At 47.8% G+C, this 13,699-nt stretch overlaps 1 protein-coding gene across 2 annotated transcripts in view; it reads right to left on the bottom strand.

The window, feature by feature from the left end:
* LOC122552223 (ELAV-like protein 2) overlaps positions 1-12,550 on the bottom strand; it is a 174,548-nt gene extending 161,998 nt beyond the window's left edge. For both annotated transcript variants that reach the window (XM_043694865.2, XM_043694866.2), the window contains exon 1: positions 12,220-12,550. In XM_043694865.2, the coding sequence (XP_043550800.1) occupies positions 12,220-12,228 (9 nt within the window). In that variant the 5' untranslated portion in view covers positions 12,229-12,550. The remainder of the gene's footprint in view (positions 1-12,219) is intronic.
* Between the last annotated feature and the right edge of the window lie 1,149 nt (positions 12,551-13,699).

Here is a 13,699-nt window from a genome sequence, read left to right as displayed (position 1 = left end):
TATTAAGCTGTACAGACTGTTTGATGGCACCAGCGTTTGCATTATTCATGTAATGCGAGTGATGGCGGTGGATAAAAATGAATGCCTTTTATTCTCCCTCCTTCCAATCTGTTTCGACTCATGCTCTCGGGACTCGGGCAAGGCTGGCATTTAACGCCCGATGCCCTTGAGAGGGTTTTGATGAGACGCAGAATCACACAGCACAGAAGGAGGCCATTTGGCCCATTGTGCAAGTGCTGGCTCTTTGAAAGAGCTATCTAATTAGACCCACTCTTTCCCCAACGTGTAAATGTCTCCTCAGGAAGTATTAGATTAGATTTCCTATAGTGTGGAAACAGGCCCTTTGGCCCAACAAGTCCACACCGACCCTCCGAAGAGCAACCCACCCAGACCTTCTGATTAATGCACCTAATATTAAGGGCAATTTACCATGGCTAATTCACCTCACCTGTACATCTTTGGACTGTAGGAGGAAACCCACGCAGACACAGGGAGAATGTGCAAACTCCACACAGACTGTCACTTGAGGCTGGAATTGAACCTGGGAACCTGATGCTTTGAGACGGCAGTGCTAACCACTGAGCCACTGTGCCACCCAAATTCATCTTAATCACTTTCAGGGGTGGGGGATGCTTTATAATCTGTTTTCTTCTCCATCCCTTCAGACAGCGCATTCCAGATCGTACAACAAAAACAAAATCTTCACCTTCTCTCTGATTCTTCTACCAGTCACCATAAACCTGTCCCTTCTTGACCAAATACTTTATTAAAACTACTACTCAGTTTCAGCATCTCTATCAAATCCCTGCTTTGATCTCAGAACAGCCAATACAGTTTCTCCACAAGAAAAACCTGAGGTTGCAAATTTCTGGAACCTTTCTGATAAATCTCCTCTCCGAGAAAGGGGATTCACGGGTGTCCATGCTGTGAGATGCTGAGATTCTTATGCAGGAGATGAAACATTTAAGCCAGAACTGTCCTGGAAATATCTGTATAGATGCTGGAAATGTTAGTTTGACAAAGCAAAACCAAATTTAAAATTGTGTAAGATAGGAATTTCAAACTGAGCACCAAAATCCCAGCTTATCAAATGCCTGTGTGACTGTCAGTTGAGCAACCAGCCTTTTCTACACCTGCTGTTGACATTACAGACACATTATTGAACAACGAGAGGCCATTCAGCCTATTGAGTGAATTCTAGCGCACCCCCCTCCCCCACCCCTACCCCACTTCAACCCACCAGCCCCAGGAAGGCCATGGTCAACAGATACATTTTCCACTCCAAACCACACACCATCCTGACTCAGAAATATTTGGGCGGCACGGTGGGTTAGCACTGCTGCCTCACAGTGCCAGGGTCCCAGGTTCGATTCCAGCCTCGGGCGACTGACTGTGTGGAGTTTGCACATTCTCCTCGTGTCTGTGTGGGTTTCCTCCCACATTCCAAAGATGTGAAGGTCAGGTGACTTGGCCATGCCAAATTGTCCATAGTATTAGGTGCATTAACCAGAGGGGGGAGTGGGTTACTCTTCGGAGGGTCAGTGTGGACTTGTTGTGCCATAGGGCCTGTTTCCACACAGTAGGTAATCTAATCTATATCACCGTCTCTGGGTCAAAACCTTAGCTGCAGCATGGATATCTTTACGCGTCTAGAACTGTCACCTTCAACAAGGGGCCACCAGGGATGGACAATAACTGCTTGCTCCAATATGCCCACATTCCGTGAATGCAAAGGACATCACACCATTTACCTCAGGCTGCCAATGTTGGCGCAATAATTGCAAAAAGAAGGAATGCGCAAATGGCAAATTCTACAATAGCAGAGAGAGCAGTGAACAGGAGTCTGGTGCAGTGGGATGTGCTGTCTGGCAGCAAGCGACACAGAAGAAGGCGATGCTACTATTTAGGAAACTATACAGTCAATGGGACATATACCCTTCAAATAGACATCAGTCCAAACCTCATCCCGACCTTACAACAACAACACACTTACATTTTGTTTGATCATGGATGCGAACTTTCAAGGTGAATTTACTCGATCATTTTGTCTTTGCTAAACTTTACAAATTAGGTGGCACCCTTTATTCCTCAAGCGTTTTAACACAACACCGGTTGGAGTTTTTCTGTGTAGAGAACGACCTGTTCCCTGATACCTCACAAGCAAATCAATGCCACACTCACGATCAGACAAGGAAGACACTGTGTGTCCAATAAGCCTGAAAATCTCACTGTGTTCCTCTGTTGGGGGCACTCCCTCGTGAAATCCCCTACAGCTTGTCACACATGACGGCCAGTCAGTGGATATAGCACTAGACCGAGGGAATACCCGCCGACAAGAGATAACTGCCTTTACCACCTCAAACATGACCAAATCCCACCATGCAATACAAACCAAAGGGCGCAGTGGTACTGACCTTCCCCCTGGGTCAAGAGTTCTGGGTTCAGGTTCGACCCATCCTAGACATGAGTCGTGACATATCGGAGCAGTGTGGAGAAAGCTATTTACAAAAAAATAAGCTGTTCAATTTTGAAACAGGCAGCCCACTAGGACCTGATAGGAATTAATTCCAGCTGCCTCAATGAAAAAGGGTCTCTTGTGGTGCAGTGGTAGTGTTCCTACCTCTGACCTTGAAGGCCTGGGTGTGTATTATCACCTATCTGAACAGGATGATTAAAATTGAATACAATAGAAACCAACCCCTAGCAAAGAGATAGAAAATAGGGGTAGGAGGAGGCCATTCAGCCCCTCCAACCTGCTGTGCCATTCAATACGATCACAGTCCCTTGTTTCCGCTTTCTCCCCCATACCATTTTGTCCCTTTAGCCCTAGGAACTACCTCTTCTGAAAAACATTCAGTGTTATGGCTTCAGCTGCTTTCAGTGACAGAACTTATATTACTCTTTTTTTTAATAGATATTTTTTATTAGAAATTTAACATTTTTACAAGTTTACAAAAATAAACAAAACTCTCAGATATAAACATTGATATACAATTAGCTCAAATATACAATAGCCAAAATTTAACAAAAAAAAACAAAACAACTAAAAAAAACCGAAAAGAAAAAAAAACAAACAAACAAAACTCAACTATCTACTAATCTAACCTACAACTAACCAGAGTGTATATTTAAGTCTCTTACATGCTCGGGATGTGTTAGCATCAGATATGATAAAACCCGTATTCGTGCGGGATTTATATTACTCTTACAAGCCCCACAGTACAGATCATTGGGTGGGTCAAGTAGGCTAGGAGGATGACACCACCAACCTTCTTTGTTAAGGTTAGATTTGCAGATTGGTGGTACAGGAGGGGAGGTCTTTTAAAAAAAAACCAACACTCCTCTGATGTGTCTGTTCAGGAGGGAAATGTCTATGTTTAAAGGAAATGCTTAGATTTAAAGGAGATTTTCAGTCTGTTGAAAGTGACAAACGTTGTGGTGCTGTCAGAACAATCCCATTCTACTGGACACAGCTCTGTTCTGACCACTAACAAATTTCACATCTTTCTTGTATGGTTTCTACACCTCCACGATTCTACATGGTATTTCTCTCAGCCTGCCATCCAGAAGGAGTGCCCCACTGCTCAGCTTTAAATGGTAACCAGCTTATCAGTGCCATCGCAAAAATAGGCAAAAAAGTGGAGGCACATCGTGTTCATTGGCAAGGAGTGAAGTACTTCCCCCCCCCCCCCCCCCCCAGTACTTAGTCAATCTAGACTTTTTAAATCTAAAAATCAACCTTTTCAAAGATGCTATGCCACACTTCTGGAGTGGGTGAACCTAGACGTTCATGCTCTGAGGTAGGGCCACTACCACTGTGCCACATGACTTCCCTTAGACAATGGATAGCATTGCCGGAATGGTGTACATAATTTGTGGCACCATATTAGACTCCAAGACACAACAATGCAGCCATTTTGGAGCTCAGCAGAGAGTTAGCAAAGGAGATACAACTGGGTTTTTGGTTTCTGACTGTCCAGGCACACAAGGAACGTGGGAGATCATCAGATTGCCGTCAATACCTAAATCTCAACCCCACCTATTTCAGTATTGATAATGTCATCATCATTGTCCGGAGGGGAAAAACAAAAGGATCTTCAGTCAGCCAGTGTTAAGTCTAGTATGCTGTTGGCTTCCCCCATGGGTTTTGGACGGATTAAATTTTGGTCTTGGTGGAAGGTCAGTCTGCTACAGCATTGCTGCCTCTGGTCTGGGAGTACAATGATTGGCAAGGCGCCATTCAGTGATTGGAATATTATCTCTCAGAGAGGGCGAGAGAGTGCTCTAAATCAGAGCCCCGGCCGATTCAGGACGCGGAGAAGATGTCAGAGACCAGAGGGGTCAAGGGCTGCCTGGGGGAATCTATCAGTGGCTACACTGCTGCTTTGGCTCTCTGCAGGGGCACCCGGACTGCAGTGTGGTAGGGGTTGTGTACAGAGTGGCGTGGGCTGGGCTGGGAGTCTCTTCAGTACCAGGGCTGGGATCTTGAAGGTTCGAAGTGGCCTGAGGTATTGAGCTTGACAGAAATGGCTTTCTGAGCCGGCAGCAACAAGACGAATGCGTGTTCAGAAGGAGAGAGTGAGAATGAGTGTCTCTGTGTGTGTGTGTGTGTGTGTATTGTCTCATTGTAACCGAGGGTGTGTGAGGAGCTGAGTAATCTTTCGTCGGGACGATAGTATCTGTGCAAAATGACGAATTCTGGCGTCATGTTGAACCGAGGCAGATGCTACTACGTTCTTAGAGCCGCTGTCTCTCTATTTGAATGCAATCTGCGTAGCACTGCGTTATTTTCTCTCTCTTCCCCCACCCCCTCACACACACAGACGACCAACCTGTCTCCCCCCCCCCCCCGCCAGACAGGATCGTGCACAGTTCTGTTTTTTCTTGATCTAGTCGGTGGGGAGACAGGTGAAGCGAAACTCAGTGCGCTTTCCCTCAATAAAGTGACTCCAAGATCGGGTCAATGCGGAGAGGGCTAACTGGGAGCCTGCATTCTCTGTCACAGTCAGGTCATGTCAACCCACACGCCAACTGGACAGCTCTGAGGAAGGGTCATTCGACCCGAAACGCTAACTCTGATTTCTCTCTCTCCAGACCTGCTGAGCTTTTCCTTCAATGTCTGTTTTCGCAACCTGTACATAGCGACCTAACCGGCTTGCTCAGGAACGTTATGATATACAGGCCTCCTATCTCAGAGATAGGGGCACTACCAATGCACTGCAATAGCCCCTTGCTGAGTCAGCTCATATTTTTCATCATCTTGCTCAGAAATGTTATGGTGTATCTTTGGAGCAGGTTGAGTTTTAGACACTGGCCTCCTTTCTCAGAGATAGGGTCACGACCAATGCGCCGCAAAAGCCTCTTACTGTGTCAAATTATATTTTTTCATCAACCTGTTCAGAAATGTTATGATATGCCTCTGGAGCAGGTGGAATATGGAACGCTGGCCTCCTATCTCAGATTGGGGCACTACCACAAGAGCCCCTTACCACCAACAGTTCATATTTTCCCATCGACTTGGTCAGAAATGTTATGATATACCTCTGGACCTGAACTCGGACCTCCTGTCTCAGAGATAGGGGCGCTACCACTGCGCCGCAAGCGCCCCCCGCAGCCCATTTTGTCTCTCATTCTGTCAGCTCAGAATGGAGAGAAATGATAACTCAGAGCCCACTGTAACGCGGAGCTGGATTCTAAAGTGCTTTCGGTACATTGCAAATTCTGGCTGAGAATCTTTTGAAGGGCAGAGGTTGCGTTAAAAACCAACAAAAAAAGACCTCCAAATATTACTCTTCCAGCTCCTCAGGGGAGGGAGAGACTAGCGTGGGGACACACACAAAAAAAAACCCAGAGCCCAAAACTGTGGACTCTGCATTCAAACAGCAGTGACCTTGTGTTTCAGAATGAGACATTGCATCTTTCTCTCTCTCTCTCTCTGTTGGGTGGGGGAAGAGAGAGAGAGAGAGAGAGAGGGAAAAAAAATTGTAAAATGTACACAATGAATCAGAGCTTTGACAATTGGCCTTTGACTCGCCTCGTGCGGAGGACTTTGGGTTAGTTGATACCAGACGCCGATGGTTTCAATTATCACTGGCCTTCTCTCACATCCTGCATCTGAAACAATCCCTGGCAGTCAGGGACAATAAAGGAGCGAATTCTTTGAGGGCACCCTTCCCTCTTAAAGCCCTACCTCCCCGCGTGTCTGTGCCTGTAAGAGAGAGGCGTAGTGTTCCAGTCCAGGACAAAACAAAAATTAGGGGGAGAAATTTGGTGGAACTGATCGTCCCCCCCCCCCCCCCCCCCATTTCGACTTTGTTGTAGTTGATGTGTTTGACGCGCTGCCTGTTTAAAAAAAAAGGCGTGCATTTTCACCCCGCCACCCATCCCGATTAGCCCAGCCTCGCGGGGAAGTGAATTTCGCCCGAAATTCCGCCTTTTCGAGCGGACAAATTAAAACCCAGTCCAAAGACGGAGACTCGGGGTGGGGGCTTCTGCAGTGCACCGGCCGGGAGCTCCCTTTAGCCAAATGCTCTCTAGGCCTGGGAGAGCATTTGGTTAAAGGGGACACACAGTTGGATAAAGGGGACACACAGTTGGACAAAGGGGATATTTCGAAGTCGTGGACGCTCGGACAGTTGGATTAAGGGGATTGGGTTGGACTAAGGGGACATTTTGATGGAGGGGGCAGTTGGATTAAGGGGACACAGATTAAGGAGTCGTCGATTAGGGGACAGTTGGATTAAGGGGACACTGTTGAAAAAAGGGGACGTTTCGATGGACGGGAGTCAATTGGATTAAGGGGACATTTCAATGGAGAGGATCTTTGGGTTAAGGGGGAGTCAGTTGGATTAAGGGGAAATCAACTTGTTAAAGGGGACATTTCGATGGAGAGGATAATTGAGGTGGGAGACAGTTGGGTTAAGGGGACAGTTGGACAATTGGCTAAAGGGGGATAGTTGGATAAAGGGGATAGTTGGATAAAGGGATAGTTGGATAAAGAGATAGTTGGATAAAGGGGAGGAACAGTTGGCTAAAAGTGGACCGTTGGATAAAGGAGATAGTTGGATTAAAGAGCACATCTTTGCACCCGCCCCCTCCACCCGTGAGCTACTCCTGAGAAACAGTCTCAGAACAATGGCCCCTTTGACCAACAGGGAGGTGGGATGGGTGGGTGAGGCAGGGAGGGATGGCTGAATTTGGGCAATTATTTCGGGATTCCCCCCCCCCCCCACCCCCCTCGCCAGCACGGGAAAGGGGTGAGAGTCTCAGGGTACAAACCGGGCCGTCGGAGCGGGGTGTCTGAAGCCAGGAGAAGGAGAGACGAGACGGGGATTTCCAAACAAAAAAACAAGCCAATCGCGGCTCACCGCCCTTCGCTCTCCGCACTGCGGAGTCCACCTCCCTCCTCCTCCTGATCGCTCCTGAAACACATCGATACAAATCCGATGCGATTTTACAGTGGGGAGGGGGCGGGTTTCTCATCTATTGACGGCTGGTGGGCTGTGTTCAAAAAGCAAATCTATTGTGGGTTGCGGATTAATGATTTCAGATTAGCTGACCGTGTCTTGATGCTTTAAGAAAACGGGGGTGAAATTTTCCAGCAAAATTTTGTATTTCTCTTCTCTCCGGAGGGGGGGGGGGAGGTTTACTTATTGACAGAGATGATTCAGAGAAAAGTCAAAATCTGCTTTTGAACATTGACACTTAACGCGAGGCTACAGACGGTGCGTGTGAATGTTTACTTACGACTTATTTTTGGTTTGGAACCAGGCATGGGGCTGGGGACTGGACACTGACTTCCTTAGCCATCAGTTCTCAGGAAGGGACCCGAAACGTTATCCCTGATTTCTCTCTCCACAAACGCTGCCAAGACCCCGCTGAGCTTTTTCCAGCGATTTCTGTGTTTTCTGATTTGCAGCATCCGCGGATCTTTCAGTTTTGCTTTCCATTAGCAAAATAAAAACGGTCTTTCTTCTTAAGGCTTTGGGGGAAGCAGGAAGAAATCTGGGAGACCTTTGGAGAAGGCAGCCACTCCATTTGAACGGCGCTAGAAAATGGGTGAGCCTTCGTGTTGCCATCAGCTGAAAGTTGGAGCTTAGGAGTTAAAGACTTGTCTCCACTCACCAGAAACCCTTTAACAAGTTGTTAAAAAAAAGTGTACAAATCATCAGCGATTTATTCCAAATTGATAGATATATTCTCCCTGGATTCTAGAGAGAAATTATTTCGGGGGGGGGGGGGGGGAAGGAATTATTTTGAACAGAAATCGCTGGAGAAACTCAGCTGGACTCGAAATGTGAATTTTTCTGTTTCTCTCTCAGATGCTGGTGAGTTTCTCGAGACATTTCTGTTTGTGTTGTAGACGCGCCACTCTCTGTGTCGCTTCAGGGAATTACTTGAGTTTCTTGTTTGTTAACGACGTCCCGCCCCACCCCAATTTCCTACATCAAAAACCTGCGGATGATATCAATCAGAGACAAAAAGAAGCAGAATTCGCTGGAAAAGCTCAGCAGAGAGAGAGGGAGAGAGAGAGAGAGAGAGAGAAAGTAGAGATAACGTTTCGGGACCAATCTCCCTCCCTCAGAACAGGATTTTCTACATTCTCGATTTTTCTGTACAGCCAAACCTGGTGATGGCCAGCTTTTTTTTTTATTTCTGTTTGGCTTTTTCAAATTTTAAAAATGTATTTCATCATCCCGCTCCTGAGCCCAGAGATTGAGACATTACCACCTGCACCACAGGGCCAACATCAATAATCACAATCACAAGCCTTTAGCATAGTTCATTGTTAGACACAAGCTCTTGTCGCTTGGAGAATTGTCCTTTTGCTTTGAATAAAAGCCCACAGTAATACAGGTGATTTGCCATCAAATTATACACTTCTCTCTCCCTGAGTGCTGTCAGGACTGGACCACGCTATAAGCTGCCTCAGTCTTGGTTAGAGGGGCAGGAGAAGGAGGGAGACTTTTGAGTTTGAGCACGACACGGTCATCCCGAGTGGGACAGCCCCTTGCCATAAGCGCTGAAGCGAGCCGATGCACACTTGCCATCGACCCCGGCTCTGGAATGAAAGGCCCTCTCTGAATCCCTGCCGCTGACAGGTAGCGGCCCAAGAGCAACAGGGAAAACGGGGCTAACCACTGCGTTCGGGAGAGGGTGGGTGCGGTCGGGGAGGAGGGAGGGGTGTGGGGTGTTGAGGGGGTGGGCACGATAGGGTGGATTGAGTGGTGTGCGAGGTGGACTCCGGACGAAGGATCTGCTGAAGGTTCAGTCACTGAAATCTGTTTTTTTTTCCCTCGCAGGAGACAAAGGCATAATTTAACAGAAAGCGTCTTCTGAATTTATCTGACACTCCTACTACAGAATCTATGCCTTGATTTTCAATCCGGTATAGTTTCACATTGATTTCACACCTATCCAAACCCACTGACAGCCAGATTCATTTCCTGGTGTTTCATCAATAATTAAGGGCCGAAAAAATGTAAGTTTCACTGCAATTAGCCCTAGTGTCCATCAAATCGATCTGGCATAAGCAAATATACAACAGTCAGTCATTATTCAAAGCGAGTTCCATTAGGAGCGCCACAGCGTACAACTGAATTAATTTCTGACTAACCTGATGTCGGGAAATCAAATTCAATATCCCTCCACTCCCCCACCAGGAAAAACAAATAACAAATATGAAATTAAAACAGGAAAGCAAGTCACCTGGGCATGGTTTAGCAGCGCCATTGAATTAATGAACACAGCGAGAGAGAGAGAGAAAAAACCCCGTTGCCTGACGCTAAGCAGCTGGGTGGGAATAGATACACAGAATGATCCAACGAGAGAGAATACCAACAATTCTATTTCAGACAGAGACGGACAGGTTATCGATTGCCAAAGGGGGTGAAATATTATCGGGGGATATGCAGGATTGTGGAGCTGAGGTCGAAATCTGATCAACCGTGATCTTATCGACTGGCGGAAGACTCTTGAAGGGCCGAATGGCCTATTTTATCCCCCTCCCCCGGTTCGTTCGGAAATACACACAGTTTCCAGCGAGCCCTGGATCTGCTGAGAGGGAATTGCTAAAGGCGCTCATTCTAAAGTGGGATCAGATAGAATTCTTGTTCCCTTGACCCTTTGGCTTGTGGCAGGTGCCGCTGACCTAGGGGTAGAGTTGACTCTGACGGGGGGGCACTCAGGGGGGCGGGGTCGTCGTTCCCCGCTTCCCCCCTTGTCCCCACCCCACAACACCCCCCCCCCCACCCACCCACAATGGCTGTGCTGTTTGCCTTGCAATGATGTTCCAATCCCTCTCCTCGGCACCAGGGGCACAGGAAATGTGCCACCGTCCTGCAGTGAAATGCCAGGTGGATATTCTAGGGTTGGTGGTGGCTTGGGGGTTGAAATGTACGGCTGCATTGGGAGGGGTGTGCGTGGGATGAATAATGGTGTGGGAGGGGTGGAGAAGGAGTTTGACTGACAAGTCCACTATGGGATTGACTTAGGCCATCTCGGCTGGGCAATGTGGAGGCATTGTAGTGTCACTTGGTCTCCCTGTACCAAGCGCAGACCATTTGGTAATGGAGTCTCTTGCTCGGAAACATCCCTCCTGTGTCTCAGTCTGGCTTGGAAAGGCAAGCACATTTTGCATCAATGAAAGGGCTTTTCACCTAGAAAGCAAAATCCACTTCATAACTGCCTTTTTTTTTTAGCATTCCGACAACCTGATTACATTTCCACAGGGATTGGGTTGCGGGGGTGTATTGGGGAGGGGGATGGAAGAGTTGGGTGGGGGGGGGGGGGGGTTGCACAGTGGGAGGGGTGAACGGGTTAAGAAAGGGCGGAGTGAGCAGAATTTTCACTGACAAGGGAACCGGAGCTTTGTGATTTGTTCTGGGGGGGGGGGGGGGGAATCCAATCAATCCTCATTTAAATATAAACCTGGGGAGATTGGGGGGGGGGGATGGAATTTAATGTCCACAGTGAGTGCAACAATTCAATTTGCGATCATAATCCTCAGTCTGATCTCGTTTTTGTGTGATTTCGGAATAATTGTAATTGCTCCCCCTCCTTCAAGGATGTCCTGGAATGCTAAAATTGGATTCTGTGGCAATCTCCCGCAGTGGGAGAGTGGGATAAGGTGGGCGGTAAAGAAATGGTCAGATTAATGCCGGAGGATTTGAAATCAAAATAGATTCCCCCTTTTTTTTGTGTGTGTATATGTGTCGTTGCACCCACTGCTTTCCGTCTGGGTTAAATTCTACGGCTTTCCAGAATGGGAAACGTTACTGGCAGATTTTTAAACCTCTGAACCCAGCCCCGAACGGTCGAATAGGATGGGCATTCGCCCTTTCGTTTGGGAAGGCAAAGAACAGAGTAGTATTTCACAAACACACACAGAAAAAAAATATCCTATTGTCCGTGCAGAAATTCTTGCAGTTTTCCCCTTTTGCAAGTGTTCAAGAGGATTTCTTTTTTTAAAAAAAAAGGCTTCCCCTCCAACGCATTTGAAATTGTAGCAATGCTGCCTATTTATATCTCTTGCCCCCCACCCCACCCCACCCCCACCCCGTCTCCTCTCGACCCCCCCCCCCCCCCCTCTCAGTATCCCCTGTCTCTTCAGGAGAGTTGAAATTGTCTCCATAGGTGTTAGAGTGAGATTAAGTATGAGGTGGGTGGGTGGGTGGGGAGATTTGGAAAGATGCAGGGCTGGTATTTCTCCACCATCATTCCCCATACCCCTCCTCAACCAACCCTCCAACCCCCCCCCCCCCTGCCATCCACAACCATCTCCCTCCCCTTCCAACCACCGCCCTCCAACACACAATGTATCAATTCCTTCTTTCAGACCTGAAACGAGACACGTTAACAGCAAAAAAAAGGTATCTCTATCACCCCCATCCTCATTTACAAAAGAGACTTCGCAATTTTTTTGGGTGGGGGGGGGGGGGAGGGGAGGTGGAGGAGGGAGGGAGGGACAGTTCACCATCGCCTGAGTGCCCTCTACGTGTCCTATGTCTTTAGAGAATTGAGACCCACCCTGCTTTCTCTGAGGGAAGAGGGGCCATTTTACATCAGGAAAGGCATACAAAAGCCTTCTCACACACACACATCTTGGAAGCTGTGTTACAGGGAACAAAAGACAGCACAAAAAGAAATGGCTATAACGAGAGGGAAAGATCAAACCGCCAATGATAGAGAGAGAGAAAAAAAAAACCCACAAATACCTACAGTGACCATTCTTAACGGGCAGAGCGACGATTTCTAAGTCCGGCGTGGCTTTCAATCTTCTTGGGGAGGGAGAAAGATTTGTAAAGGAGGAGCGCAGTTGGTTAACGTCTTATTTTCGCCTCTGTCTTCAATTGGTTTCCAATGGACATAAAGTCTTGCACACAGGCGCGTGTGTGCACACGACACACGTACACACCCACACACTCTCTCTCTCACACACACACACACACACACGGGCTCAAAATAAAAAAAAACAATCTAGTGGCTGGGATGCTGAGGGTCCGGACAAGCTTTCCTTTTGCTCCTGCCCCCGAGGTTTAAGCTTCAATAGCCCTGCAGTGTGCTCCTGTTCGCTTTATGTTCCCATCTGTTAGAGGGAGCGTGCTGTCTGATTGGCTGCCGCTTCACGGAGGCAGAACTGACGGGGCCTGTCTTTAACATTCAGTACCCTCCCAGACAGCCTCCCTCCCCTCTGCCTCCAACCCCAACTGATTTATGGAGGATGCAGTATTTCTCCTCTTACCTGCAGTGTATGAGCTTGGAGTGCTTTAATACTGTGAGTGTGTGTGTGTGTGTGTGAGAGAGAGTGTCTGTGCTATATCTCTGTGTTTGGGAGTGTGTGTCAGTGTGTGTCTGCCAGTGTGTGTGCGTTTCTGTGTCTGTGTGTGTGTGTCTGTGCTATATCTCTGTGTTTGGGAGTGTGTGTCAGTGTGTGTCTGTCAGTGTGTGTATGTGTTTCTATCTGTGTGAGTGTGTGTGTAAGTGAGTGTGTTTCTGTGTCTGTGTGAGTGAATGTGTATGTAGCTGAGTGTGTGAGTGAGTGCGATTGTGTGTGTGAGCGAGTATGTGTGTCTTTGTATGTGTATTTGTCTCCCTGTGTGTGCATGTGTGAGTATCTGATTGTATATGTGTGTATCTGTGTTTTTGTGAGTGTGTGCATCTGTGTGCATGTGAGAGAGCGTGTGCATCTGTGTGTTTGTAAGTCTGTGTCTTAGAATGTGTATCTACGCGTGTATGAGTATGCGTATGTGTGCATGTGCGTGTGTGAGTGTGCGCCTGTGTGTGTATGTGAGATTGTGTGTATCTGTTTTTTTATGTATGCTTGTCTATATGTGCCCACGCGTGTGTCCCTTTGCAATGTTTGTGCCTGTGAGGTTCAGTTTACCTTCAGGACAGGACATTAGGAACCCATCACTCTCACACTGCTGCCCCGCCTTTCCCAGGCCCACATGAAGCCAGGAATGGTAATTACCAGTGAACGCCACCATCGGCTGGAACCCTGAGGGTAGGGACCCTCTCCTGATAGACGTGTGGGGGCGCTTCGGTGGGACGGTAGTGGACATGAACTACCAACGTTTGCCCACGCCACCGCCTTGAGGGAGTCAGACCTGACCAAGGACCCAATAGACTTGAGAAGGCTCTGGGAGATGCCAGCGAAGGGTCGAGGTGCCACAGAAACGCACGGGATGTTAGCCATGGC

This window comes from Chiloscyllium plagiosum, unplaced genomic scaffold, assembly GCF_037043375.1.
Source record: "Chiloscyllium plagiosum isolate Xiang-an unplaced genomic scaffold, Cpla_swu_hap1 HiC_scaffold_45, whole genome shotgun sequence".
Taxonomy (NCBI): Eukaryota; Metazoa; Chordata; class Chondrichthyes; order Orectolobiformes; family Hemiscylliidae; genus Chiloscyllium; species Chiloscyllium plagiosum.
Note: the sequence above shows the minus strand (reverse complement) of the source record. Positions and strands in the feature narration are given on the sequence as shown.